We start from the raw sequence: 26,612 nt of genomic DNA, 5'->3' as shown, positions 1-26,612 counted from the left end.
ACATGGTCTAATTCTTCAACAACTTGTGAAGGAAAAGAGCAAAAAGTGATGAACCAGTGCCTCCTAAACAAGTATTTTATTAGCGGCAGCAAATCAAATGATGGCACAGGTGAGTGAATCACATTGCTGTGACAATTTGAAGTGGTCACAATGAAACACCAGCGATTAGATCCAATACCAAGTGCTGATTTTGCACAAGCTACAAAATCTAGCGCTTCCATTTCTCGGTGGATTTTTCTCACCTTTGCTTCACAAATTATTGTTTGACCATTGAGCATTTTTTTTGGATTAAAAACACTTTACTAGTACACAAATGTGTCTATTCAATAATGTTTCATTGTGGTGCACAACTTATAAATATCACTGCTTACTTGTAGTATGTTGTAAATGAGATGATATCATTATGGCAGTCTTTTCATTTTACATGGGGCAAGTTCGGGCAAGTAGTTCTCACCTTAATGATTCCCCATGGGCAAGTCATTTTTGTTTTTAATGTAGAGCCCTGGTAGTATAGCAAGGACATTTTGTCAAGCGCTCATGCCTAGGCATAATTAATTGATTTTTATCATTACGTTGATCATTCATATATTTTCCAGGCTCTGATTATTTTACAGATTTTAACCATCTGATCTTCCATCTGGATTAGTTTCTATTGGTGTCCAAACTTACACCCCCCAGGCTAAATGTAGTCCGCCATCTCTTTTTAACTGGTCCATATCAAATTCTAAAAATATAATTGACTATGGCCCGCATACAAGGTGTATTTTTGTACTTCTTAGTTTAATGAGCTGTCTTGAACAAGGCAAAATCTCCACATGGAAAGAGATCACAGAATAAAATTGTTCCGATAACCAGAAATGGTGGAACCAAAAAGACGAGTTTCTTCAGCGGACGACATTAGTCACCTTCAACCGGGCAACGGTTCAAGCCAGGGGAAGGTGTGCTCGTATGTAGATAGAAATTCGATATATGTACCCAATGCTACTGCAGACTGAACGGTTAGGTCGGATATATGAGACCGACACTTGCTGAAACTTGGGGAGAATTACTCACAGTTCTTCTGGTCACACAAAAATTATTTAAAAAAAAACTGTCAGCTCACATCCTTGTCCCAGCACTTCTGGCTGCAACATCCACCCACACAAACTCAAATTCTTGGCCTCTTCCTTCTTAATCTCCTTTTCAAATTAATTTGGCACAGCAAATATTGACTCCGGTTACACAAAATCGTCAGAAATGCGTCAAGGAAAGCACAAATGCAGGCATATTTACTTCCGTAAACACACAGCAATGCGTGTGACGTTGTCTTTTCTACAAATATGCATCAGTAATTGTTGCTGTAGTAGTTGGAGCAGCAGCAGTAACATACGATGCGTTGATGCGTCGCCATTCAGAATTAAAAAAAAGGTGACGGGTGCCGTTGCATCAAATCGCAGCGAGTCGGGGGAGAAGAAAGGATCTCACAATAGGATGTCAAAAGTATGGAGTACTTTACACTTAAAGGTAACGATTCGGTGGTCTGTGACATGTGCAAAATGGAAATGGCGTAAAAGCACTACCGCGATGCACCAGCACCCAGGAGCTGCTTATGTTGAGGAGAAGACACCATACGTTTTCAACTTTTTTTCTTTAGTTGTTTGGAATGATTAACCCCGTCATTCGTCCAAACCGCACCACGTAACTTGTGCTCCACCTTCGCACACACCTGAGCAGACGCACAAACACAGAGTGAGAGTGGTGATGGAAAGCAAGAGGGGAAGATAAAGTGCTCTTGCAGGAACACACAAAGCTGCTGTTTTTTTTTTATTTTATGTTAATATTTTGATTCAGATTGTGTTTTTTGCACAATAGTTTTATTTATTGAAATAAAGTTTAATTTATTATTTTTGTTGTTATAAAATTCCACGGTGCATTTTATTGTTGTATTGTTCAATACAATTCAGTGTTGAAATTGTTATTAAAAACATATTAGTTTTATTCATGGAGATAAATTAGCATTAATTGCTATATAGGTCAAATTATGATCGATATAATCGAGATAATCAACAGTTGAATCAAAATCGAATGAAATCAGTTTTAAAAATGAATTGTTAGATTAATAAATGCATCAAAAAACTATTTTCTAGTTTAATCAATTACAAAAATAATCGTTTAACCAAGCCCTAATTGGAAGACTATATTCGTATATAAAAAAATATCGCCTAACTCTAGTAAAATGCAAATCATTCAATAACTCGTACATAATAATAAACAGTTACAAATCGATGCACTGTTTTAGTAGAGCATGTGGCTGCAGCCACAAAAAAACTGTGGAAAATGTGGAAAATAGAGCTATGTAAGAAAGAAAAACTTGAATGTTGCCACTGTCAACAAATAAGTACACAAAGCTTTGCCTACAATACTGTACAAACATCAAAGTGGCCTCACGCATCCTTTGACTGTTTGGTATGCGGCCCTTGGTGGAGAAAGTTTGGACATCCCTACCCTATGGTATTAGCCTTGAAGGATTAGTGGACAAAATATACGAGTGGTGCTGTGGAATGCTAGGTTAATGCTACAAAAATTGGATTAGAAGCTATTAATCAGAGTCAACGTCATCGTCATGAAATAGGCACAAAAAGTGGGTTGTTTGCAAGTGTTTGGACCCTCTGGCGGTCAACCCAATCTGAGTGGACTCGTCCGTCCATAGAAGGCTGGTTGACCCGGCCATGCTGGAACGCAATGCACTGGCGGGATGAGCGGACGTAACCGGCTTTGGAACGGCTGGCCGCCAGTGCTTATACGCGGCTAATCTGATTGGATTAACACCGACCTGCCCGGCTACATACACACACACACACACACATACATACACAACGTGCCAATCAGCTGGGGCCGCTTCCTGGGGTTCATGTGGATTCTGGGATGTGCTGCCATGCTGATGGAACCATGCTGCGCTAACACACACACATACATACACACACACACACACACACACACACACACACCTCCGAGTGCAGTGATTTGTGCTGAGAATCCAAAAGAGACCCATTGAAAGAAGAGTAATGCCCACTGCTTGACAACCGTGCTAATTGACTAGCCCCCTCCCCGGCAATGAAACTAAACATTTTCGCCCCTTCGGCTTTTATGTTCAATCATCCCCCCCGCCCCACCGACAGCCCTCCTCTTCCTCATCCCACTCTTCATCACCTCCATCTCCAGCTTGCCTCATACTCACACATGTAATCATTCATTAGAACCGAGTCGCTTGTCCATTAGGCAAAGCGGACATTTTAGAAATTGCGGCAAATCTTCCATGAAAAAGACATTTCCTCTAATGCAGTAGCCACGCTAGGGAGGAAGAGAGAGAGGGGGAGGGAAAAACGTGAAAGAAGGAGACAGAAAAAGCCCCCCCCCCCTTCCGGCCATAAAGCCACCGAGCGGAAAAAAGCGGGCCTGCTGTTTGATTAGGGAGTGACACCGCCATGGAGGCAGCGGGAATAGAGGATGAGAAGGATGAGGCGGAGAGAAGAAAATTTAGTCCTGTCCTATCTTACTTGCGGGATTAAAACACAGACAAGCATGAGATGCGTGCACAAGACAGATGGTATCCTCCGTCCATCTGAAAGTATGGCTTTAATTTGAGTCTAGTGACAGGAAGCTCCTTAACCAATTATACTATATACGTTTATTATATATTTATATGTAGGATACATGTCGTTTGTTAGTGGTGGTCTTGTGGAATAAGGTGAGGGGAAATTGGAAGTGCTGTGGTCAGTGTCCCGATGTCAACGGCAACCTGCCTCCTCCTTATCGCTAATGCAACACTGGTTCTGTTGCAGTTCTGCTGTACATGTTGTTCATTAGTTGTGGTCCCGCGGGATCAGGGGAGGAGAAAATGTAAGCGCTGTCGGAGCATTCCGTTCTGTCCCCACATCAGCGGCGATCAGAGAGGGACCTGTCTCCTCCTCCTCCTCCTTCTCTAGCTAACTCGCAGCTCTGTATAATATGCCTGACACACTTGTCGCCAGACCTAAGAAGAAGAAGAAAGAGTCCTCATCTCGATCTCATCTCTTCCAACAGAGACGTCTTTAGGTAATCAATAAACAATAAAGCCCCTCAAAGGTCGTAATTGTTACAACTTCAATAGCCAACAGATCAATGCTCTGCTTTGGACAATCTCGCAAATGTCACGGCGCCCGTCTTACGCTGACATTATAAGGGCAAATGGCACGCTGGCAAAGCCACTAAAAAGCGACAATCACATGAAGACAACTGCAATGTAGCCCTGCAGACATCACTCAAATGTCTGATAGACTTTCATACGTTCCAGTTAGCGCTTCTATTAAGTTGACGAACGGGTGCATAACCATCCAGGTAACGTTAACAACATCCTCGTTAACAACATCCTGATGAGGATGCCACTGGCTACATTTAAAGTATCGTGAGTGGTCAGCATTCAGCCACTGCATTTACTTCCGCGTGCGCTTTAAAAAGTTGGTTGCACTTTAACTCAGCTGTTGGTGTTAGACATGTTGAACTATTGTTTACAATGAATGTTAGCTGAGCAGTGTGCTCCTTGTTGCTATTACAACATCGGTTCTGCTCCTGCTGTGTTGTACAGTATGCTTCTTAGTGCATTACCATGTGGCCAAAGAGACTTGCGCTTTTACGTGCCGCAGTTAATCTATCGTCTGCTTCCAAATAAAGTCTTGTCTTCTTCAGTTTCTGTAACTAAACTTTTTTTGTGCTTATAAGGTATGTACAGTAAAGTCTCGTTATATCGATATCGGTTATAACGAATTACTGCTTATTACAATACTATTTTCATTTCCCGGCAAATTTCTAGTCTTTTATGATATAATTAGTTCCGTTAGTACGATACCCGGTTATTATGATAATCCGGTTACTACGATGCCCTTTTCATCTCCCGCCAGCCAATTTGGTCTGCTTATATCGATACAAAAGCAGCTTAAATCAGATTGATTTAAGCTGCTCGACATTGTTCTATACTATAGAAAACTGTCGAGTGCATTATTGCCCACTTTTAATGCAGTTCGGCACAGGATCGGATATATCGACAGTCCGGTTATATCGATATTTTTTCCGACTCTCGACAATATCGATATAACGAGACTTTACTGTATGTGCACCAAAAAAGCAGTCTTAGTGGTCTCTTAATGGACCAAAGCACCACTTGGAGCTTAGTGTTTGAGTTCTGAACTCCTGTTTCAATGCTAATTTCAATCAGACTTTGACTTGTAAGATGGAAAAGGGCGAGCAAGGTCAAATCAAAACAGTTGAAATAAACAGGGTACAGGTATGCCTGAATTTTGCTGGTCAATAATTGTGCTACAAATGATCGTCAATGATCGATATTAACGACAACATTGTTTGAGCCCATTTTTTCATTAATGAGGTATAATTGACATTTTAGCAACTAGATGGTACTTAAGTATAGTGTACCAGTGTGAGCCACATTAGCGTGACATAAAAGTTACGTGTATATGCTTACTGTATGTTGTTGGCTGAGTTGCAAACTGTTGACAGTAAAAGATGTTCAAGACAACCACTTTGTTGTTTGTTGTTAATGTTTCACAGAAACATCACAATTATATTATATTAAAATTTCGCAAGCAACACCGTCTGTGAGCGCGCACCATTTACTTTGCCGACCAAAAGCGTGTTGATTATTGGGATGAAGACTGTCCGAGCCCCTTCTGTCCATAGTTTTCCCAACTGAAACTGTCCATGTTCATGTACTCACCTTGTTCATTCTGTTTAAAACCAAAATATTCCCACACTGGGGCTGTGGCAATCGCCTCAGAAACCATTGTTTGTGGGCCTTCATTCATGTTGATGTATGCTGCCTTACGATCTGCTATCTGCTCTGTATCCACTCACTAGCAGCACCGCCTCCACAACAAGGCTGAAGAGGCTATCGCCGTTCATTCCACGATAGAAGCAATGCGCACAGACAGATGCAGAGTGAACCCTCTTGTCATCCAGCCTGTGTGGCACACAGAGACGAGCATATGAAACACATGCACGTGTCAATTTATCGAGGATGTCAGGCTTATGTACGGGTCCCTCGCCAATTCATGGTTGGAACATTGCGCACTCATTGTTTTTTTTGTATGTATAAATTATCAGGTTTTGTGGATTACGACAAAATTAAAAATTTAACAAAAATATGCATATATATAAGCAAATTTTACATTTTCAAGCATAAAAAATGGCTAAATGAACTAAAATACAAATACAATTTTAGTCTTTAAAGTATTCCACAAGGGTCACTAGGCGTCGCTAGTAACGCAAGCTTTTGTTACAGCTTTGAATAATCTTGCAACAGGCATAACCATATTAATCATATTCACAGTAAGTCTTAAATGGCTAATATTGGGTAATACGAATGTAAAGATGACCATAGGGGTGTTATTGCACGTCTATAGGGCTCTAATGTCAAACCTGGATGTAGAAAGTTGCAAACTGGATTGCTATGCTGCAACTATGAAAATATTCCAATCGCTCATCACAGTTGGGTCTGCAACCAATTAACCGTGATAAACGAGGGATGACTGTATTTTCTCCATTTCTGCAATTCTCTGTTACATGCGCAAATAAAAGCACATACGGTATTAGTGCAGACTGAAAAGGACATTCTCTTTAAACCTTCAAGGGGGCCTCTTTCATGTGAGGCCATCCAACTGACATAGATGGTAGTAATTCATGTTAGTTTTGCAGCATCTCTGGAAGGTTGTGTGTAAAATCTACTTTGACAGCCGGATGAGAACCGCGGCTGTGAGTGAAAAAGGGACAGCGAGGCCAGCTGCCGCTACTTCTGAAACGCTAGTGCAGACAACGAAGCAGCTCAGAAGCATTACAGCTACTATACGTCTCGGACAGCAAAAAAGACCAGTCACCTGGCCTGCGGGGTTGTTTTTAACAGCTGAGAAACCGAGAAATATGCGGACGACGACGTGCCAAAAAATCCCTCGCTGCTCGCTGTGTAAACACAGAGGAACTTTGTCACACATTGGCCTGGTCTCTACCACTGGTGTGACTGCCCTCAGGACGAATGTTCCTGGACACGAAAGATGTGAGAAAAAAGAAATGCAAACACACACACGCCCACGGTGCAAATGAATGCACATGTGGAAAACACACGTGGCAAAAAGAGAGACACAGACTTCCGCTTCCACCTGCAAAGATCAATGCGTGAACAGCTATGATCCAAACTGTTAAAACTTCTAAAGGGGCTCAGACTTTCTTTCATCCACTACTGAATATAAAATAATAGGATCCAGAAGAAGTGTGGCGAATTACAAACAGATGCTTACAATATATACTATATATTAGTTTTATTTTTAACATTTTTGGGACAATCGATTAATTGAAGAATTTGGTTCACTGTTTGGAATTGATTGATTAGTCAAAATGAAGCAGTCCAATCCTTGGCTCCAGCCGGCAAAAGGTATTGTTTGCTGTCTAAAGACGTAGAATAACATGACATTCGCTATGATCAGCTGTTAAATAACAGATTAAAATGGATTAATTGGTGGTTATCTGTGTTGATTAATCATGCCTTAAGCAGCTGAGGCAAAATGTGGCAAGGCAAACTTGGCTAAAACCAGCAGAGGCACTTTTTGCTGTCTCAAGAAGGAAAACAACATGAAGTTAGCTATACATTAACTGATTAATTGATTAATTGGTCATTGTTGGAGTTTATTAAACACGGCTTCAATCAGCTGTGGCAAAATTTAATGCATTACTTGTGTGCAACCATCCGAGGCGCTGTCGATTCAGTCTCATCTAGTTAGGAGTCTAAAGATGGACAACAGCATATAAAAACAGCAAATCTATAGATTAATTGCTTTTTGTCAATGTTGAGCAATCACGCTTTAGTGTCATTGGGATATAATGAGGCACTGCCGTACTTGGCTGTAACCAACAGAGGCACTGTGCTGTCTTAAGAACACCAAAAACATTACATTAGCACATCATCTGTACAATAACGTTTTCATTGATTAATTGCTCATTATCACACATGATTAATCACGTCTTGAAATGGAGCAAAATAGAATGCGCTAGAATTCACTGACCAGCAGAGGCTTTTAATAAGTCTGGAGAACAATATGAAAAAAAACACTGAACTTGAAACAGGAGTTCAGAACATTCAGACCCTCTCAAAAAAAATTGCAATCACTACTTTAATTAATTGCACATTCGTAATTGTTTATTAGGGAAATATAGTCAAATGTGATCCTTTTCAGGGAAAAAATACAGAGTGCAATGCAATGGCATAAATGTTAATATTACCTCTCAATAAAAGACTCTAGTTTGGCCATGAAAAATGCGTGCTTCAATAAACTTTCATTTTACTTTGCAAAATAGACGACCCAATAAAAACTGAGCAGAAACCACAACAGAGGACGCATGGCATGCACAGGACGAATAATGAACCTTGAACCACAATAAAGCCTGTCATAAAATCTAAAAAAATAGCCAGAAAGTGGTAACCATACAAGCTATATAAAAAAAAAAAAAAAAACAATAGAAAGTGCTTGTTTCTTTTTTCTGCTGAAGTCATTTTTCTTCCCAGAAAGTTTAGAGTCCAGTGTTTGCCCTGTCAGGACATATAGGATGGTCCATTACAAGCATACAGTGGGCCTATAGCTCTCAAGCACACACCTGGACATCTCCTCAGAAAACAAGTATATAGGCCAATTATCCTGCACCCATGCTGATATCTCAGCTCCAATGGTCGCTTATCACGTTATCACCTCCAACTGGCGTGAGGAGGGGGGAGTGAGGACTGACGCCAGCAGCATTAGTGTATGTGTGTGTGTGTCCCAGCAGTAATAATCACCCGGATTAGAGCGGAGCCAAACCCCTGCAGGGCACCCCCACAACCACCCCTGCATGCCTGCATCGCCTCACCCCGGCCTGGTCCAGCCCAAGCGTCAGCCCTGATCCCCTACTTTGGGAAAGCCATGGGAAGCGGAACAGCCGGACGACGCAATGTTTGGCTGCGAGGCACACAGACAGGACACAGTTTTTTGGGGGGGTTGTTTTTGTCCTCTCCCCTTTGTCCTATTGATCAGCCTAAATACAATATGGAGCAACACAAAGAAAACACCCAGCAGGAGAATCCTTTTTACCGCAAGGGTGCAGTCCTTGAAGCCAAAGGCCGAGGGTACTGGACGCATTTATTCCTTCAATATTATTCTTATTTTGCGTGTAATGTCAATGCAAAGCTTTGCTGCACTATTCCATTTAAACCAAATGCCTACTATTGTCATAAATGAAGTCGCACATTTAAACAAAAGCCTGTTCATGCCAAAGATCCTCTACAGTACAAGAGCTCTCTGCTGTTTTTAAAAGGACCTACCGCAGAAAGGCTAGTTAAAGATCCTTTATATGTGAGAAGCACTTGGCTTTTCTTAAGCACATACTGCAAAAGTGCTAGTCGAAAATCCTCCATTTAACAAGAGCACACTACTAGTTAAAAAGATCCTTTATATGGCAAAAATGCGAGTCAAACATCTTTTATATAACAAGAGCGTGCTGTTGGCTTTAAGGACCTACTGCCAAAACACTTCTCAAAGATCCTGTACATAACATGAGCGCTTTGCTGTTTTTAAGCATCTAATGCAAAAATGCTAGTCAAAAATCATCCATATGATGGAAGTGCTGTCTGCTGAGTGTGCTGCTGTTGTCAAAGATCCTCCATATAAGAAGAACACTGCAAAAATGAGGAGCAGGAGCACTTTTGCTGTTTTTAAGTATTTTAAGTAGTAATACGTCTATTGACATCTTTTGCTTTTTTTGGCAGGAGCTACAGATCAAAGTCTTATGCATCTTGTGTGTGAATTTTAAACTTGTAGGCAATGTTTTTCTGTCCCAGCAGGGGGCAACAGTTCTGTTTTCCTCCAATCAGCAGCAACATCTTGGATAGGAAGAAGAGAAATTTGCTGAAATGCAGGCTGAATGCTGACGGAGGGAAATGGCGACAAATCGGGCAGGGACAAAAATACACTGGCACAGAGCTTGTCTGGCTGTGGATTTGGTGCGAAGGATAGGGGTGATGTTGGTGACCCCGCTGTTGGTGTTCGTCTATAAATAGTTTGCACACATCTGTAAATAGCTCAAACACATGCAAACATCTGTAAATAGATGATTATTTTGTGTTATGTTCCAAATCTGTGTATAAATTTAGTTATTGTGTCGTCAAAATCTTTTTTTCTTGGGTTGTTTTTGTTGATTCACAGAAGTAAACATCTGTTCAGATGTTTGAGGACCAAAAATATGGATGTCAGTCACCGTTCTGCTTCAATTTGCTTCTCTGCAGGAAAAGATAATTTTCTTGTTTTTTGGGTCAAAATCAGGCACTGAAACCACCCTGTGTTCTACTGCTGATTTATAAAGACCCAAAAATGCTAGAAACAAACTCATTTTTTTTAAATGAAAGAAGAGAGTCATATGTTCCTTTCCATAGTTTCAATGTTTACGTAATCCAAAAACTCACTATTATGTGGGTCTGTATGGAGCTCTCTTCTCTGGCAGTGAATGAGTTAAGGACCTACTGCAAAAACACTCATCAAAGATCTTGTAAATGACAGGAGAGCTCTGCTGTTAAGAACATACAGTACGGCAAAAATAAAGGTTAAAGAGCCTCTGTATCAGGGGTGTCCAAAGTGTGGCCTAATAAATAATAATAACTTTGTCTTATTATGGTCTATAAGCTGCCAAATTCAAAATGTTCCCATTAGTTGGCTTTTTTATGATTTATAAGCAAACAGGTGTTGATTCACATTCCCATACATGGGCGTGACGTGTGGTTGGTAGCATCATTTCAAATAAAAGGAGTGGCAAGAAGGATGGCTGTTTGCCGCAAAAATAGTGTACAGATAATAGACCCTGGGAGGCAAACAATGATTGACATTTCAACAGTGAGCTGTCACAAATGCCTCGAGAGCTCCGCAGTGTCGCTGACAATTGTTGATGGGTGCCAGCATCCGGGGGGCCCGCCCTCTGGAGGGAGATCCAGCCGGGCCCCTATGGTGATAAATAATCCCAACCCAATGCTTCCCTCTTGCAGACATATTGACAGTCATATCAACTTCCATTCCACCGCACCCTTATGGTGAGAAGGATTCTCCTGTGTTGTGTGTCTATGGCAGGGATATTCGACGTGGGCCAAAGAAGAAGACTTGTGTTATATAGAGAACATTCTTCATAGAAAGGATCTTTGACAAGGGTTTTTGCAGTAAAAACAGCAGAGCCACTCATCTTTTCACGTGTTTTTGCAATAAATGCTGAAAAACAGCACAGGGCTCCTGTCACATAGAGGATCTTTGACTAGTGAGTTTGCAGCCGGTGCTTAAAAACAGTGCATGTTCCTGTCATATTGTAAAGAGGATCTCTGACTGGTGTTTTTGCAGTAGATACTTAAAAACAGCAGAAGGCTACTGTCATATATTTATATACATACGCAGACTAGCGTTTTAATGTTAGAAATGGTCTACAGAAGACCCAAGTGTTCCATCAGATAAATAATCAACAATCGCCCTTTCAGCTGAAAAAGTTAAGATAAGTCAGCTCCCACTGTTGGGTTTTGTGGTCTAATAGCAAAACAAAGAGCTCCAGGTCTTACCTTAGGTTCTTCTGCTTGCTCTCCTTCTTGTTGAGGACCCCCGGCACACAGTTGGTGAGCTCGGTCCAGTCGGCGTGCAAGCCGCAGCTCCAGCCGGTGGAGAACCGGGAGAAGAGCCAGGTCTCCTTGCGGTTGGGCCGGTAGCAGGTACACTTCTTCTGGCCCGGTCTGCAGTCGCAGGGAACCTCCAGACGGACATTCTGCACCAGGTGCCGACCGAAGGTTGTTCCGCCGGTCTTCTGGATGTGCAGGAATACGATCACGTCCTCTCCTTTGATTTGGAAATCGATGGTCCTCTCCAGGTCTCTCACCGGGAAGAAATATTTCTTGACGTAGTGGGGGTCCGGAGTGGGGAAGATGTCCCCCTCGTCCTCCTCCGTGAAGTAGCCGTGCGGGGATCCGAAATTGATGACCCCGGGCGCCACGTACTGATAGAGAATCAGCATAAAACACACAGATCCGACCACGATCAACAAGAATTTGCTGCTCCTCTCGACCATGTTCCTTCCCAGTTGCGGTGCCCACAGTACGCTACCATTTCCCGGTCACGGCGCCAGCATGGAGCGGGGCGCTCGGCTTCTTCATGCTCGCTCGCAAACGCCCGCCTGCCCACCACCGTCGCCGCTGCTTGTGGAGACTCGTTTCCCGGAGCTCAGGAGTGGCTCGTACGGCGTCGAAGAAGCGTCCGGCGAAGTTGTCTCATGGTTGGACAGCATGTGAAAGACGCATCGGAACTCAAAGACCAACTCCCCCCCCTTAGTCTCTCTCTCGCCGCTCGGACTGGCGACCCTCCCCCGGGTTACTTGACTTTGCTCGACCGGCCAGCACAACTGATTCGCCGCATCTCTATGAAGCTGTACGGTCCCCGGATGGAAGCACACGCCTCCAGCCTTTTCAACCTCTCTCGACCCCTCCTCACGAGCTCTCTCTCTTTAATTCATTGGTTCACATGTAACGACCGCCCTCTTTACGTAGCCAACCTGTAAAGACACATTAACCAAAATGGCAACGACACACTGAGCTTTCATTACAGCCAATACATGTCATTTAGGTCTATTTACATCACTTAAATACTGTATTTTCTGCACTGTGTACTTCAATTTAATCCAAGCTGCATACTCATGCAGATATGACATAGTGTTATTGATTAAAAAAAGCATACACTTTGTTTATTGTGATTTGTTATAAACTTTGTTTTTATTGGATTAAAGCACTTCTGTAATATAGAGGATCTTTAACTAGCTTTTATTGCAGTCAGTTCCCAAAAACAGCAGTGCACTTCTGTTTCATGGAGGGACTAACATTGTATGAAGTAGGTGCTCCTGTTACATAGATGATCTTTGACTTGGGTTTTTGCAGTTTGCTCTTAAAAAAGAAAAGCCTTACTGTCACATAGAGGATCTTTGACTTGCATGTACGAACATTTTCAATTTGCTTTTTTGCAGTTTGTGCTAAAAAGAGCAGATGATTCTTGTCATATAGAGTCTACATGGCATGAAAGCTCTACAGTTTTTAAGAATTGTTTATATGATCTCTTGCGGTAGATCCTGAAAAACAACACAGCACTTTAAAATCATACGGATTTGTTTTGTTTACGCCATCTATTTGTGTTTTAGTTTTTCCACATTTTACTTCCAACTCTATTATTGAGTTAGCTGCTATGGCCCAATGACAGACATCCATGAGATCAACCTCTCCGGTACCAGGCCATCTCCACGCCTGTAATTCGCTTTTCTGCCGCTAGTAGTCAGCAATGAGTAGATTTGTCACTCATTATTATTGACGAGGGTCAAATAAGAACGTATCTTCTGGCTGCTGCTGATGTGTTTTACACGATGGAGGTTGAGATCAAAGTCACCCCAGTGGAGTTGACGGTGGAGACAGTTGGGAGACAGTTTCTCACCCGCCAGGAGTTTCTATGCATTGTGGGGCAACATTAGAGATGTGGACTTGTAGGCCTAATGCCATGTTGTTCATCCCTGCAAATGGCAGATTGTGGCTGATTGTAAATTAATAAATAGTATAGATACCTCCTGTGTACTTTTGAATGGTGGTGTGTGTTTGGTCTGGTTCTGGTTTTATTCTTGTTTTGTATGTTGATTTTCTTCATGTTTAATTCATAACCAGGGCAGACTGGAACTGATGCTCCCTACAACGTACAATTTGATGCACACAACACTGTGGAGTGAGCGCAGGAAAATCGAGTGGAGAAAATATGGTGATGTAGATGTACTTTAATGTAGTTGGTGTACAGCTTGTACAGCAGTATTGATGTACTATCCAATGACAGTCACTCAACGTGCAACCATTATTGTCTAAATAACTGGTAGCACAAGTGTGTTGTGGGATGATAGTGTCATGGTGGTGGTAGTGTCCCAGTCTGGGGATGCATTGAAGGAAATAAAAATTCTGGGCAGAAAACTGGTATACTGTTTATTCCAGTATATATTAAGAGACAATACTATTGTTGATGTTTACAAAAAATACTACTTAATTAATATGTGAATTAGTCTGCAGTATATTTTCTTACTCATTCATTCATTTTCTACCGCTTATCCTCACGAGGGTCGCGGGGTATGCTGGAGCCTATCCCAGCTTGACTTCAGCCAAGAGGCGGGGTACACCGTGGACTGGTGGCCAGCCAATCACAGGGCACATATAGACAAACAACCATTCACACTCACATTCATACCTATGGACAATTTGGAGTGGCCAATTAACCTAGCATGTTTTTGGAATGTGGGAGGAAACCGGAGTACCCGGAGAAAACCCACGCATGCATGGGAAGAACATGCAAACTCCACACAGAGATGGCCACGGGTGGAATTAAACTTAGTGATCTCCTAGCTGTGTGGCCTGCGCGCTAACCACTCATCCGCCGTGCAGCCTCCTCTTAATATTAATTAATTAATTAATTTTCTACCGCTTTTCCTCACGAGGGTCGCGGGGGTGCGCTGGAGCCTATCCCAGCTGTCTTCGGGTGAGAGGCGGGGTACACCCTGGACTGGTGGCCAGCCAATCACAGGGCACATATAGACAAACAACCATTCACACTCACATTCATACCTATGGACAATTTGGAGTGGCCAATTAACCTAGCATGTTTTTGGAATGTGGGAGGAAACCGGAGTACTCTGAGAAAACCCACGCATGCATCGGAAGAACATGCAAACTCCACACAGAGATGGCCGAGGGTGGAATTGAACTCAGTACTCTTCTAGCTGTGTGGCCTGTGCTAACCACTCAATCGCCGTGCAGCCTTCTCTTAATATTGTGCTCTATATAATATTAATATTTTGCACATATAATTGAGTGTATTATTGTTAAATGCATGTTAATGCATGTGTTATGGGGCTAATTTGAACTCAAACTAAATTAGCATGCTTTTACCAGTATAAAAGTGTTTCACACCTTACTGACGATGGGAAAATGTGTGTCCCAGGATGAGAGAACCTCTGCTTTAGAATACTTGGCGTACAGCTTGCAGTGTAGCTTCACCATCCACTGAAAACCACTCAACAGGCAGCCATTGTCTCAATAACTGGCAACACAAGTGTGTAGTAGGGTGATTGTGTATTTGACGTGTCACAGTCTGGCAGTGGGGAGCTGCGGTTCATTGAGTGCATTTCCAGTGATGGCATTTGTCTTGGATGTATTTGTCATGCAACCAGTAAAGATATCTACTGCTCAACAAGCTGCACACTGACTACTCCTAACTTGTATTCAAGACTACTGTCTGTAACATCCTCCCTTGAAAAAATATGGCAAAATAGGAAGCGCTTGCTGAAAAATACACTTTATCTCACCACCAGTCAGTTCCTCTCTCATGAAACATGAGCTTCTTTTACAATCTGCAATCTACTAATGGCACACACACACACACACACACACACACACACACACACTAAATCTCCAAGCCAGATCGTGGAGCTATCTGTTGAACAACAATGTATTGTATTATTTGAACAAGTCCTACCCAATATTGAGCAAGTGACAATGTTGAGGTGGCGGGCAGAAAAGGGTGACAAGGTTTGGGGGCGGGGGGTCGCTTGATGAAACAATGGGATGCTTGAACAGAACCGTAATTACTGTGTTTTTTTTAAAAAACTGTTTTTGACGGAATATGACGTGGATTTCTCTGCGGGAAGAACCAAATGCCGTGTGGCTCGCGATGAAAGACGGAAGGTGGTGGAAATGAAAAGAGAAAAGAGGACAGACGGAGAGTGTGAGGTTACTTCCATTAGCCTGTGGTTGTCTTCCAAGAAGCGATGCAGCCGTTGAGATCAGATTGCACTTGGCTTTAGACAAAGAGCTTGGGTTATTCGAGTCCTCTTGCATTGTCGCAGCTTGCAGGTCCCCAGGCAAACGTTGACAAAGAAAATTGATACTGAGCACGATTCTACACAATTGCTCAACCGTAACCACATGAATATGAGCTTGAAGAGTGCATAGATTGACGTCATATTAGGCTCCACAAAATGCCTCATAAGTTAGGCGGTTTAGACTTTGACCAATTTTTTCTGGAGGTATGGAGACTCAATGAGCATCTAATATTGGCAGCACAGTACATTCAAAAGATATAATGTGACAATAAAACAAAAAACAAAAAAACAACAACTAAGTAGTAATTTCACAAGAATAAAGAAGATTGTAATCTAATATTATGAGAAAAAAATCATCACTTTTGCATCATGAAGTTGAAATATTACAGTTTTTTGAACAGTTTAGTCAAAATATTAATAAGGAAAAATGTTTGGATCAGAGTTGAAATATCACAGAAAAAGTACATTGTTTTTGTCATATTATTAGGAAAAAAATAACATTTTAGTGGCATAAAGTTGGAATATTAAAGAAAATTATTTTCTTAAGTCAAAACATGAGAAAAACAATTCATTTTTAAGAATTGCAGAAAAATTTATATTCTAGAAATAAAGTAAAAATATTACCTAAATAAGGTCATAATTATGAGAACAAAATTGACAAGAAGAAAGTTGGAATAGGTGGAAAAAAACAGCAGAAATGGGGAAAAAAATTATTGTATAAGAATTAAGTCAAAATATTCAGAGGAAAAATATTGTATCAGAGTTGACATATCAAAGAAAAAGTACATCTTTTTTTGTCATATTATTAAGAAAAAATAACATTTTAGTGGCAAGAAGTGGAAATATTCAAGAAAATGTCACGTTTCGGCATGTCTGTGTTGCGGTGCGACCCGGGGATGCAGAGAGCAGGACCGAATGCAGGTAAAAATATTTATTTTTTGCAATAAATGCGGCAGCAGGAAAGAGGCAACTCAGGTAGCAGAAGGACAAATAATAATGATCCCACACAGGGAGACACACACACCTGAACTAAATAGACACTCAAATTAGGGACAGGTGTGGGTGACTATGACAACGGAGGCAGGCGAGGCAAAACAGGAAGTCAAAGACAAAATAAGAGCATGCAAAAAGGAAACCAAAGCCCAGACCGGAAACTCAAACCCAAACTGTAACTTGGGAATCTGTCAGGGCGTGACAGAAAAGCAGTTTTTAAGTCATAAAATAAGAAAAACAATAAATTTAGTTGTCATTTTTAAGGTTGCAGAGGAAAAATATTGTATCAGAGTTGAAATATCAAAGAAAAGTATATTGTTTTTTGTCATATTATTAAGAAAAAAAATAACATTTTAGTGGCATGAAGTGGAAATATTAAAGAGAAACTGTTTTTAAGTCATAAAATAAGAAAAACAATGAATTTAGTTGTCATTTTTAAGGTTGCAGACAATGTATATTGCAGGAATAAAGTAAAAATATTACCTAAATAAAGTCATAATTATGAGACAAAGATTTGCAAGAAGAAAGTTGAAATGGGTGGGGGAAAAAACAGCAGAAATGTGGAAAAAAAATAATTTGCCAAGAATTAAGTCAAAATATTCAGTGAAAAAAAGTTATAATCTAATGAGAAAAGTAGTAAATTTACCTCAATAACATAATTTAACGAGAATGTTATCATACGAAGAAAAATTTTAGTTGCATAAAGTTAAAATGTTATATAGAAAACAATTTTTTGAAAGTCATAATGTTATGTATAACAAACACAACAATGAACTTTTAAGGAAAAAGTCATATGACATAAATAAAGTCAAAATATAGGAATACAGTCATAAATATGAGAGGAAAATTTACAAAAGAAAGTTGGGCTGCTGTTACTGATACTGATATTTTGCCAAAACGTAACTATGTTTGACTGCTGATTAATAAAGAACAGAAAAAGAGTTCACTTGGTGCATGGTGTCAACACTTTGCCATGTTTGTTCCCAAGAACAACGGCATGAACAGAGTGAGCCCTTTTTGTCAGCCATACACTCTCTTGTCTCAGTGGCTGGAGGCGGGGCCGGTAGCATACACGGAGAGTGTACAAGAGTGTAACATAGTAGCTTACATTCTATTAGTAGATTGCAATATATTGTCATATACTGTATGTTGTCTTATATATATTTTTTCATTTGTTAACATATCGTCTCATGTATCGTAATACAGACATCTCTGTTTAAGTGTTCGCCGACTTTGCTGACATTTCCCATAAAACCTTTGTTTGAACTCCAAATAGTACAACATGTAAGGCGTTTCCGCGGTATTGAAGATCAAGCAACTGTGATCTCTGATTTTTCCATTTTTACAACACATTCATCCGACACCGAGCCTTAGTAATCCCCACAAAACCAGGAGCCGCTGAGGGGCCGGCATACAGTAGACAGCGGTTCTGCACAGCATTGGAAATAAAGCCTTAATCATTAACAACTCATGATAATCCAATTCCCCCAGGGCCACTGGCCGATGGACTTTAATCCCTCATGTCTATGTGAGAGAATTAAGTGGAAGAGTCGACACGCCCGTTGAAAACATATGTCCTCTAGCAAAAACAAAAACAAAAAAGGTTCAAAGGTCATCTTGTCAATAGAAAATAACAAGGCGGCAGGGGTGGAAAGGACACGAGTGCACACACACACACACACACACACACATATAAACACCGAGGAATGTTCCAGTGGCGTTACACGAATGACATGAGGGGAGGGGTTGAGCCCGAGGGGATGGTTTAGCAATGAACTCGGTGTGGCGTTCTAATGTCTTTTAAAAACATGAAGGTGGGGTGGAAAAGTCCAAATGTGATGATTCATTTCAAAAAGTATGCTATGCTTTTATTATGTGTAATGACTACTCTTCCACGTGCAAATAATACACCTGCAAAATGAAATAAAGGCATAAAAGTTCAAAGTAGGGCTGCAGAAGTTTTATGTGGCCATATACTAGTCTAATCAGCCGATACTGATCACATGGATTAACAGTAAATTTATTTATGAGTGAGGATGGGTGCCATATGAGGGAAAGAGGGAAAAGTCCGGACAATTCCGAGGTCCCCTGACTGCTTGGGGGCCCAACAAATAAACTAAAACATTCATTCATTCATTCATTTTCTACCGCTTTTCCTCACAAGGGTCGTGGGGGGTGCTGGAGCCTATCCCAGCTGTCTTTGGGCGAGAGGCGGGGTACACCCTGGACTGGTCGCCAGCCAATCACAGGGTACATATAGACAAACAACCATTCACACTCACATTCATACCTATGGACAATTTGGAGTAGCCAATTAACCTAGCATGTTTTTGGAATGTGGGAGGAAACCGGAGTACCCGAAGAAAACCCACACATGCACGGGGAGAACATGCAAACTCCACACAGAGATGGCCGAGGGTGGAATTGAACCCTGGTCTCCTAGCTGTGAGGTCTGCACGCGAACCACTAGACCGCCATGCCGCCCTAAACTAAAACATAAAAGAGAAAAAAGAAACCATACAATCACCTTAGTCATGGTGTCATCTTGTAAACTACATTAAATTCATCACACAGCAACTTAACACTGAAAAGGTAGCTAGGAAATATAGGAAAAAGTGGTAGAAAATGAATGAATGAAAATAACGTGGTCATCATGATTGTTACCACTGACGGATTTCAAGGACTGCAACATTTTTAACCATTATTTTTGGTGAAATTAACATTGTACTTAACTATGGAAATCATAACAAACCAATTTCCAAGATTGGGTTTTCATTGGTGTTTAATCTGTCTCTCCACCAAATTAGTCTAAACCCTGGCTAAGCCCTCCGCTAATTTAAGTGACCCTCACAGTACTATGAAGAAGGTACAAAATGATTCTAGAGTGATCCACAAGCTAGTGGCAATTACATGACTCTCCATGGATCCACGGCCAGACAGATAATAACAGGAGTGGGTGGGTAACGTTAGCCCGGAGACATACTACTAAACACACCGTAGATCCAAACAAACATGTAACAACACATGTTTACATGGACGCAAACATTCCAAAGCATCCTCATTTAACACGCAAACATACACACAAAGAATAAAACAGGACCCGACTGTGGAATGTAGGAAATTCATGCCGGCCGGTACTTTTCTTACTAACGTCCCACCTCTCGGCACATCCAAAGAAAATATTTGTGTCTGAAACGGGTGCGAGTTCTGGGAATTTTAATTTTGGGGGGCTTGGTGATGAAAAACAGATTGCTAATTCTTTGGAAGCAACGTTTGTCTGTTTATGTAGAACAAACAAATACGCTGGTGCCGCCGCCGAGGAACTTGCAAAGAGTCACGCTACCGTGAAAAATGTGTGTACTGAATATTGACTGTGTTGCAGGGATCGTTTACACTGAGGGGACTCGCTTCGAAGTCCCTGCGATCATTAAATTTGAGGCTGCATACTCGTCTGAACTTTAAGCCAAGAAAACATTTACGGTCCCCACTTCTGGTTATGGTCCCCCTTCCAGGATGAGTAAATAGTCATAGTCCATTGAAGACACTTTTATTTACCACTTGCTGTATAAAAAGTAAACTTTTTGTATGTGTAGTCAACTTTTTAGTGTAAGTGCACCAATGAACTCCATTATTCAATCAGTTTGTGGTCTACAAAATCTATTAACAACCGGGGTCTTTAATCTAAACCAGGGGTTTCAAACTCAATTTACCTGGGGGCCACTGGAGCTAGGGTCTGGGCGAGGCTGGGCCGCATCAGGTTTTCAAAAAAAAAAACAAAAAACGCATTTATTAAAAACAGAAAAATGAATAAACTTTGCTTTGGTTCCGATTTTCTACAAGAAAAGCTCTGATAAAACATTCCACTGTTCTCAAATATCTTAATTTTTATTTTTCTACACAAAATAAGATGAAAAATAAATAAACAAATCAAGAATAAAGAAAATCAATCAATCAGTAATAAATAATAATAATAATAATAATAATAATAATAATAATAATAATAATAATAATAATAATAATAATAATAATAATAATAATAATAATAATAATAATAATAATAATAAAACACCAAATAATAAAAACTCAAGAAACCACATATAGTTGGTGGGTAGACAAATTATTTTTTTCAGATTAAAATGAACAAAGCATTATTAGAGCCCTGTAGACATGACAAAACACGACTATAGTCACATTTATACTCTTTTTATTTACAACATATTGCGCAACTGCAGGGTCTTGAGACACATGCTAACTCGCAAACTAGAGAGCGAGCGACCTAAACGGTAGCCTCCAAGTTATTTCCTTTAAACTTAAAAAGCCAAAAACTTACCACTTCCACACAGATAGGGAGGATAACTATTAACAGTTATTTAACCTTTAACATGAACATTAATCAAACTTAATAATTTTTTCTGGGTACATGATACCATACAGCATCCATATCAAACTTGCGCGGGCCGCACTAACATTAAACTTTCATATCAAAGCGGGGGCCTCAAAGTAGTGTCCTGTGGGCCACATTTGGCCCGCGGGTCGCGTGTTTGAGACCCCTGATCTAAACCCTTGACATTAACAGCTACGACTGTATTTGTATCAGGAGTGGTCAGCATCCAGCAGCTTTATATGCCTCTGCATGTGTTTTAAAATGTTACTACTCAGGTAGACCTGCTGTTTTGTTTTTTTACAATAACTCATCGGTGCTATCAATGCTGACCGCCCAATATGCTTTTTACTGCTATTATAGCATTGGTTCTGTTGCTGATAGTACTTTTCCTTTCGAGAACAAATTGTCCATAGGTATGAATGTGAGTGTGAATGGTTGTGTTACGTCTTGGCTTCGCCATTGTGACACGACCCTAGTATGTAGAGAGCAGGAGACCCAAGTGCAGATAAAAAGTCCATTTTAATAGAGATAGTTGATATACAGCAGCAGGATTGAGTGAAGACGGTTGGAGTAGCGTGGGGAGCTCCAACAAACATTCATTCATTCATTCATTTTCTACCGCTTTTTCCTCTCGAGGGTCGCGGGGGATGCTGGAGCCTATACCAGCTGTCTTCGGGCGAGAGGCGGGGTACACCCTGGACTGGTGGCCAGCCAATCACAGGGCACATATAGACAAACAACCATTCACACTCACATTCATACCTATGGACAATTTGGAGTCACCAATTAACCTAGCATGTTTTTGGAATGTGGGAGGAAACCGGAGTACCCGGAGAAAACCCACGCATGCACGGGGAGAACATGCAAACTCCACACAGAGATGTCCGAGGGTGGAATTGAACCCCGGTCTCCAAGCTGTGCGCGCTAACCACTTGACCACCGTGCCTCCCAAGTTCATTCATTCATTCATTTTCTACCGCTTTTTCCTCACGAGGGTCGCGGGGGTGCTGGAGCCTATCCCAGCTGTCTTTGGGCGAGAGGCGGGGTACACCCTGGACTGGTGGCCAGCCAATCACAGGGCACATATAGACAAACAACCATTCACACTCACATTCATACCTATGGACATACCTATGGTTTTGTGGGAGGAAACCGGAAAACCCACACATGCACGGGGAGAACATGCAAACCCCACACAGAGATGGCAGAGGGTGGAATTGAACCCTGGTCTCCTAGCTGTCAGGTCTACACGCTAACCACTCGACCACCATGTTCAGTCCATTTTAATGAGTATGCCTAGCACTATTAAGAAAACAAAAAGGCAGAAAAACATTGTGTAAATATGTAAGAAAGCCAAATACCATGTGTAAATCTAGTTGGAGGCAGAGGATAATACGCTGCTGCAAACTGGATGAAAACACATCCAAGCTGGATCATTATGCAAAAGCAACAATAAACTAGTGACTGATGATACACAAACTGTCACTTCTTCATACCAGAGCCAGAGGGCAATGCACCCGGTGACATCCATCTTCTTTAGGCAACGCTGCTCATTATGACGCTGAGCATGGCAGGGACAAAACACAAACACACACACACACATCCACACATACAAAACAGCAGCAAAAACACACACCACAGATGACACCATATTAATAGTCGCAGCAGCTTTGTGTTGTCGTGTGTTGCGGAGAGGAAGTCGATGCAGCGCTTCACACAAGTGGTGATGCCAGAGGCGAAGCACACAAGCCGTAATCATGAGTGTGTTTAACAGCGCCGTGACAGGCAGATGCTGCTTCACTGTAAGTAAAGAACATGTAAATAAGCGGGGGAAGCATTCAAGACTGCCTTTAGCCACACAACACACACACACAGGTCTCATTGGGATAATCTTTAAGGAGGAAAGAAATGGGATTGGGTGGGGGAGACACTGTTTCATCAAATGCAGGTTGCAATCTTCAAAGTTATTTGACAAATGGAGTCAGCCAATGTGACGACGCTTACAGTACATCTTCTCAAGAGGCGTCAAAGTAAATTACACGGGAGGGGCTAAAACTCAAAGCTGAACACTCCCTCGACTCCCCTAAGTTGGATTTTTCTTATTTATCCTGGACATTTTGGAGCCAATGCTTTGCTTCACCGTGTTCGGAATGGCGGGAGTGGACGTCCCTGAGGAAAATTGGACTGCTTGAAGCTTTCTCAGGACACAAATTTGAACATTTTAATTTATAGTATGCCTTTAAACTTTAATTCATTCATTCATTTTCTACCACTTTTCCCCACGAGGGTCACGAGGGTGCTGGAGCCTATCCCAGCTGTCTTGGGGCGAGAGGCGGGGTAACAGTTACAGTGCACATATAGACAAACAACCATTCACACTCAATTTGGAGTCGGCAATTAACCTAGCATGTTTTTGGAATGTGGGAGGAAACCGGAGTACCCGGAGAAAACCCACGCATGCACGGGGAGAACATGCAAACTCCACACAGAGATGGACGAGGGTGGAATTGAACCCTGGTCTCCTAGCTGTGAGGTCTGCGCGCTAACCACTTGACCGCCGTGCCGCCTTAAACTTTAATATGAAAACTAAATATTTTCTGGTAAAAACTCTGGTGCCCGACGGGTTAAGTTTAGAAGAAATAAATTTGATGCTAACTGGTTAGCTAGCTAGCAGTCTACTCAAGTCCCTACAGCATAACTGTTGTGCAATGTGGTGTAAATAATGAATAATTGGAGTGTAAAGGGGGCAGCCCGGCCTCTAGTGGTTAGCACTCAGACCACACAGCTAAGAGACCTGGGTTCAATTCCACCATCTCTGTGTGGAGTTTGCATGTTCTCCCCGTGCATGCGTGGGTTTTCTCCGGGTACTCCGGTTTCCTCCCACATTCCAAAAACATGCTAGGTTAATTGGCCACTCCAAATTGTCCATAGGTATGAATGTGAGTGTGAATGGTTGTTTGTCTATATGTGCCCTGTGATTGGCTGGCCGCCTCTTGCCCAAAGACAGCTGGGATAGGCTCCAGCATCCCCGCGACCCTCGTGAGGAAAAGCGGTAGAAAATGAATGAATGAATGGAGTGTAAAGGTGACTAAACAGCTGTAATTGTCAAGCCCTGTGTAGGTTCCCACATGACAGTTTGTCTATGTTCCCTCTCCCGGCTTTAGTTTCCGTTTTAGATGCTCTTGTTTTGTATTTGACTTCCTGTTTTGCCGTGTCTGCCTTGGTTGTGCTTATAACCACCACCTCTCCCGAATTTCTCCTGCGTCTATTTAGTTCAAGTGTGTGCTTCTCCCGATGTGGGATTATTATCATTTGTCGTTGTGTCCTCTGTTGCTTTATCCCACTGTTGCAATTATTGCAAAAAATATATATTTTTACTTGCATTTGGTCCTGTTCTCTGCATCCTGGGGTCGAACTGTAAACCGTAACCGTACTTGTGACAGTAATGTTAAAAATGTATTTAGAAAGTCAGAAACAGGTTATCTATGCTCTAAACTATGAAAATATACTCTACTATATATACTGTACTATAAAAATATAAACGCAGCACTTATGTTTCTGCTCCCATTTTTCACAAGATGGACTTAAAGATCTAAAATTCATTACAAATCACAAATTCACCTAAATGTGCGATAGTGAGCACTTCTGCTACGCTGAGATAATCCATCCCACCTCACTGGTGTGCCACATCAAGATGCTCATCAGACACCATGATTAGTGCACAGGTGTGCCTTAGACTGCGCACAATAAAAGGCCACCCTGAAATGTGCTTTTTTTTTTTTGCTTTATTGGGGGTCTGGTGACTCCGAACACCAGTTTCTGGTGTGACCACCATTTGCCTCATGCAGTGCAACAACTCATCTTCAATGGTTGTGCGAAGTTCACAAGTGGGAACTGGTACACGCTGTCGTATACACCGGTCAAGGACATCCCAAACATGCTCAACGAGTGACATGTCCGGTGAGTATGCTGAGACATTTTCAGCTTCCAAGAATCGTGTACAGATCCTTGCAACATGGGGCCGTGCATTATCTTGCTGAAACATGAGGTGATGTTCATGGATGTATTGCACAACAACGGATCACATCAGGGTATCTCTGTGCATTCAAAATGCCATCAATAAAATGCACCCATGTTCTTCGTCCATCGGGTTACGGTGGATAAATGACCAATCAATGCACGAGCAACAGATCTGGTTGACATTCGTGCTGTCAGCATGCCAATTGCACGCTCCCTCACTGTGGCACGCATCTGCGGCATTTTGCTGTGAGACAAAAATGCACACCTATAAGGTACACCCGTGCACTAATCATGATGTCAGATCAGCTTCTTGATGTGGAACACCAGTGATGGGATGGATTATCTTAGCAAAGCAGAAGTGTTCACAATCAAGCATTTGGACAAATTTGTGAAAAACATTTGAAACAAATGGTAATATTGTTTATCTGGAATTAATTTTAGATCTTTGAGTCCATCTCATGAAAAATAGGAGCAAGTGTTTGTTTTTGTTGAGTATATATTTATCATGGTCGGGTCTAGGAACCAATTAAGTGCTATAAATGAGGGATGCCTGTATTTAATTACAAGTTTTAAGAAATCTTTCTGTGTAACATATTTCTGTGTACTCAATATCCTATACTACAACATGGACTTTTTTTTCTTTAAATTTGATGATGGTCACTATTTTTATTGGATTTCCAAAGTTCCTGTACTTGGTCAATATTATCTGTGTAGCATAAATTGTGTGCATATTTTTCACACCGTACATCAGGGGTCTCAAACTCAATTTACCTGGGGGCCACTGGAGCTAGGGTCTGGGCGAGGCTGGGCCGCATCAGGTTTTCAAAAAAAAAACAAATTATTAAAAACAGAAAAATGAATAAACTTTGCTTTGGTTCCGATTTTCTACAAGAAAAGCTCTGATAAAACATTCCACTGTTCTCAAATATCTTACTTGTTATTTTTCTACACAAAATAAGATCAAGAATAAAGAAAATCAATCAATCAGTAATAAATAAATATAATAATAATAATAAAACAGCAAATTATTAAAACTTAAGAAACCACATATAGTTGGTGGGTAGACAAATTATTTTTTTCAGATTAAAATGAACAAAGCATTATTAGAGCCCTGTAGACATGACAAAACACGACTATAGTCACATTTATACTCTTTTTATTTACAACATATTGCGCAACTGCAGGGTCTTGAGACACATGCTAACTCGCAAACTAGAGAGCTAGCGACCTAAACGGTAGCCTTCAAGTTATTTCCTTT

General features: G+C 41.3%; 1 protein-coding gene across 1 annotated transcript in view; it reads right to left on the bottom strand.

The window, feature by feature from the left end:
• Positions 1-12,537, bottom strand: part of hs6st1a (heparan sulfate 6-O-sulfotransferase 1a) — a 92,496-nt gene extending 79,959 nt beyond the window's left edge. The window contains exon 1 of the mRNA XM_058091455.2: positions 11,636-12,537. Within this exon, the coding sequence (XP_057947438.2) occupies positions 11,636-12,135 (500 nt within the window). The 5' untranslated portion in view covers positions 12,136-12,537. The remainder of the gene's footprint in view (positions 1-11,635) is intronic.
• Between the last annotated feature and the right edge of the window lie 14,075 nt (positions 12,538-26,612).

This window comes from Doryrhamphus excisus, linkage group LG14, assembly GCF_037039965.1.
Source record: "Doryrhamphus excisus strain RoL-2023G ecotype Guam linkage group LG14, RoL_Dexc_Guam_v1.1, whole genome shotgun sequence".
Lineage (NCBI taxonomy): Eukaryota > Metazoa > Chordata > Actinopteri > Syngnathiformes > Syngnathidae > Doryrhamphus > Doryrhamphus excisus.
The sequence above is the reverse complement of the archived record's forward strand: the minus strand, read 5'-3'. Positions and strand labels throughout refer to the sequence as shown.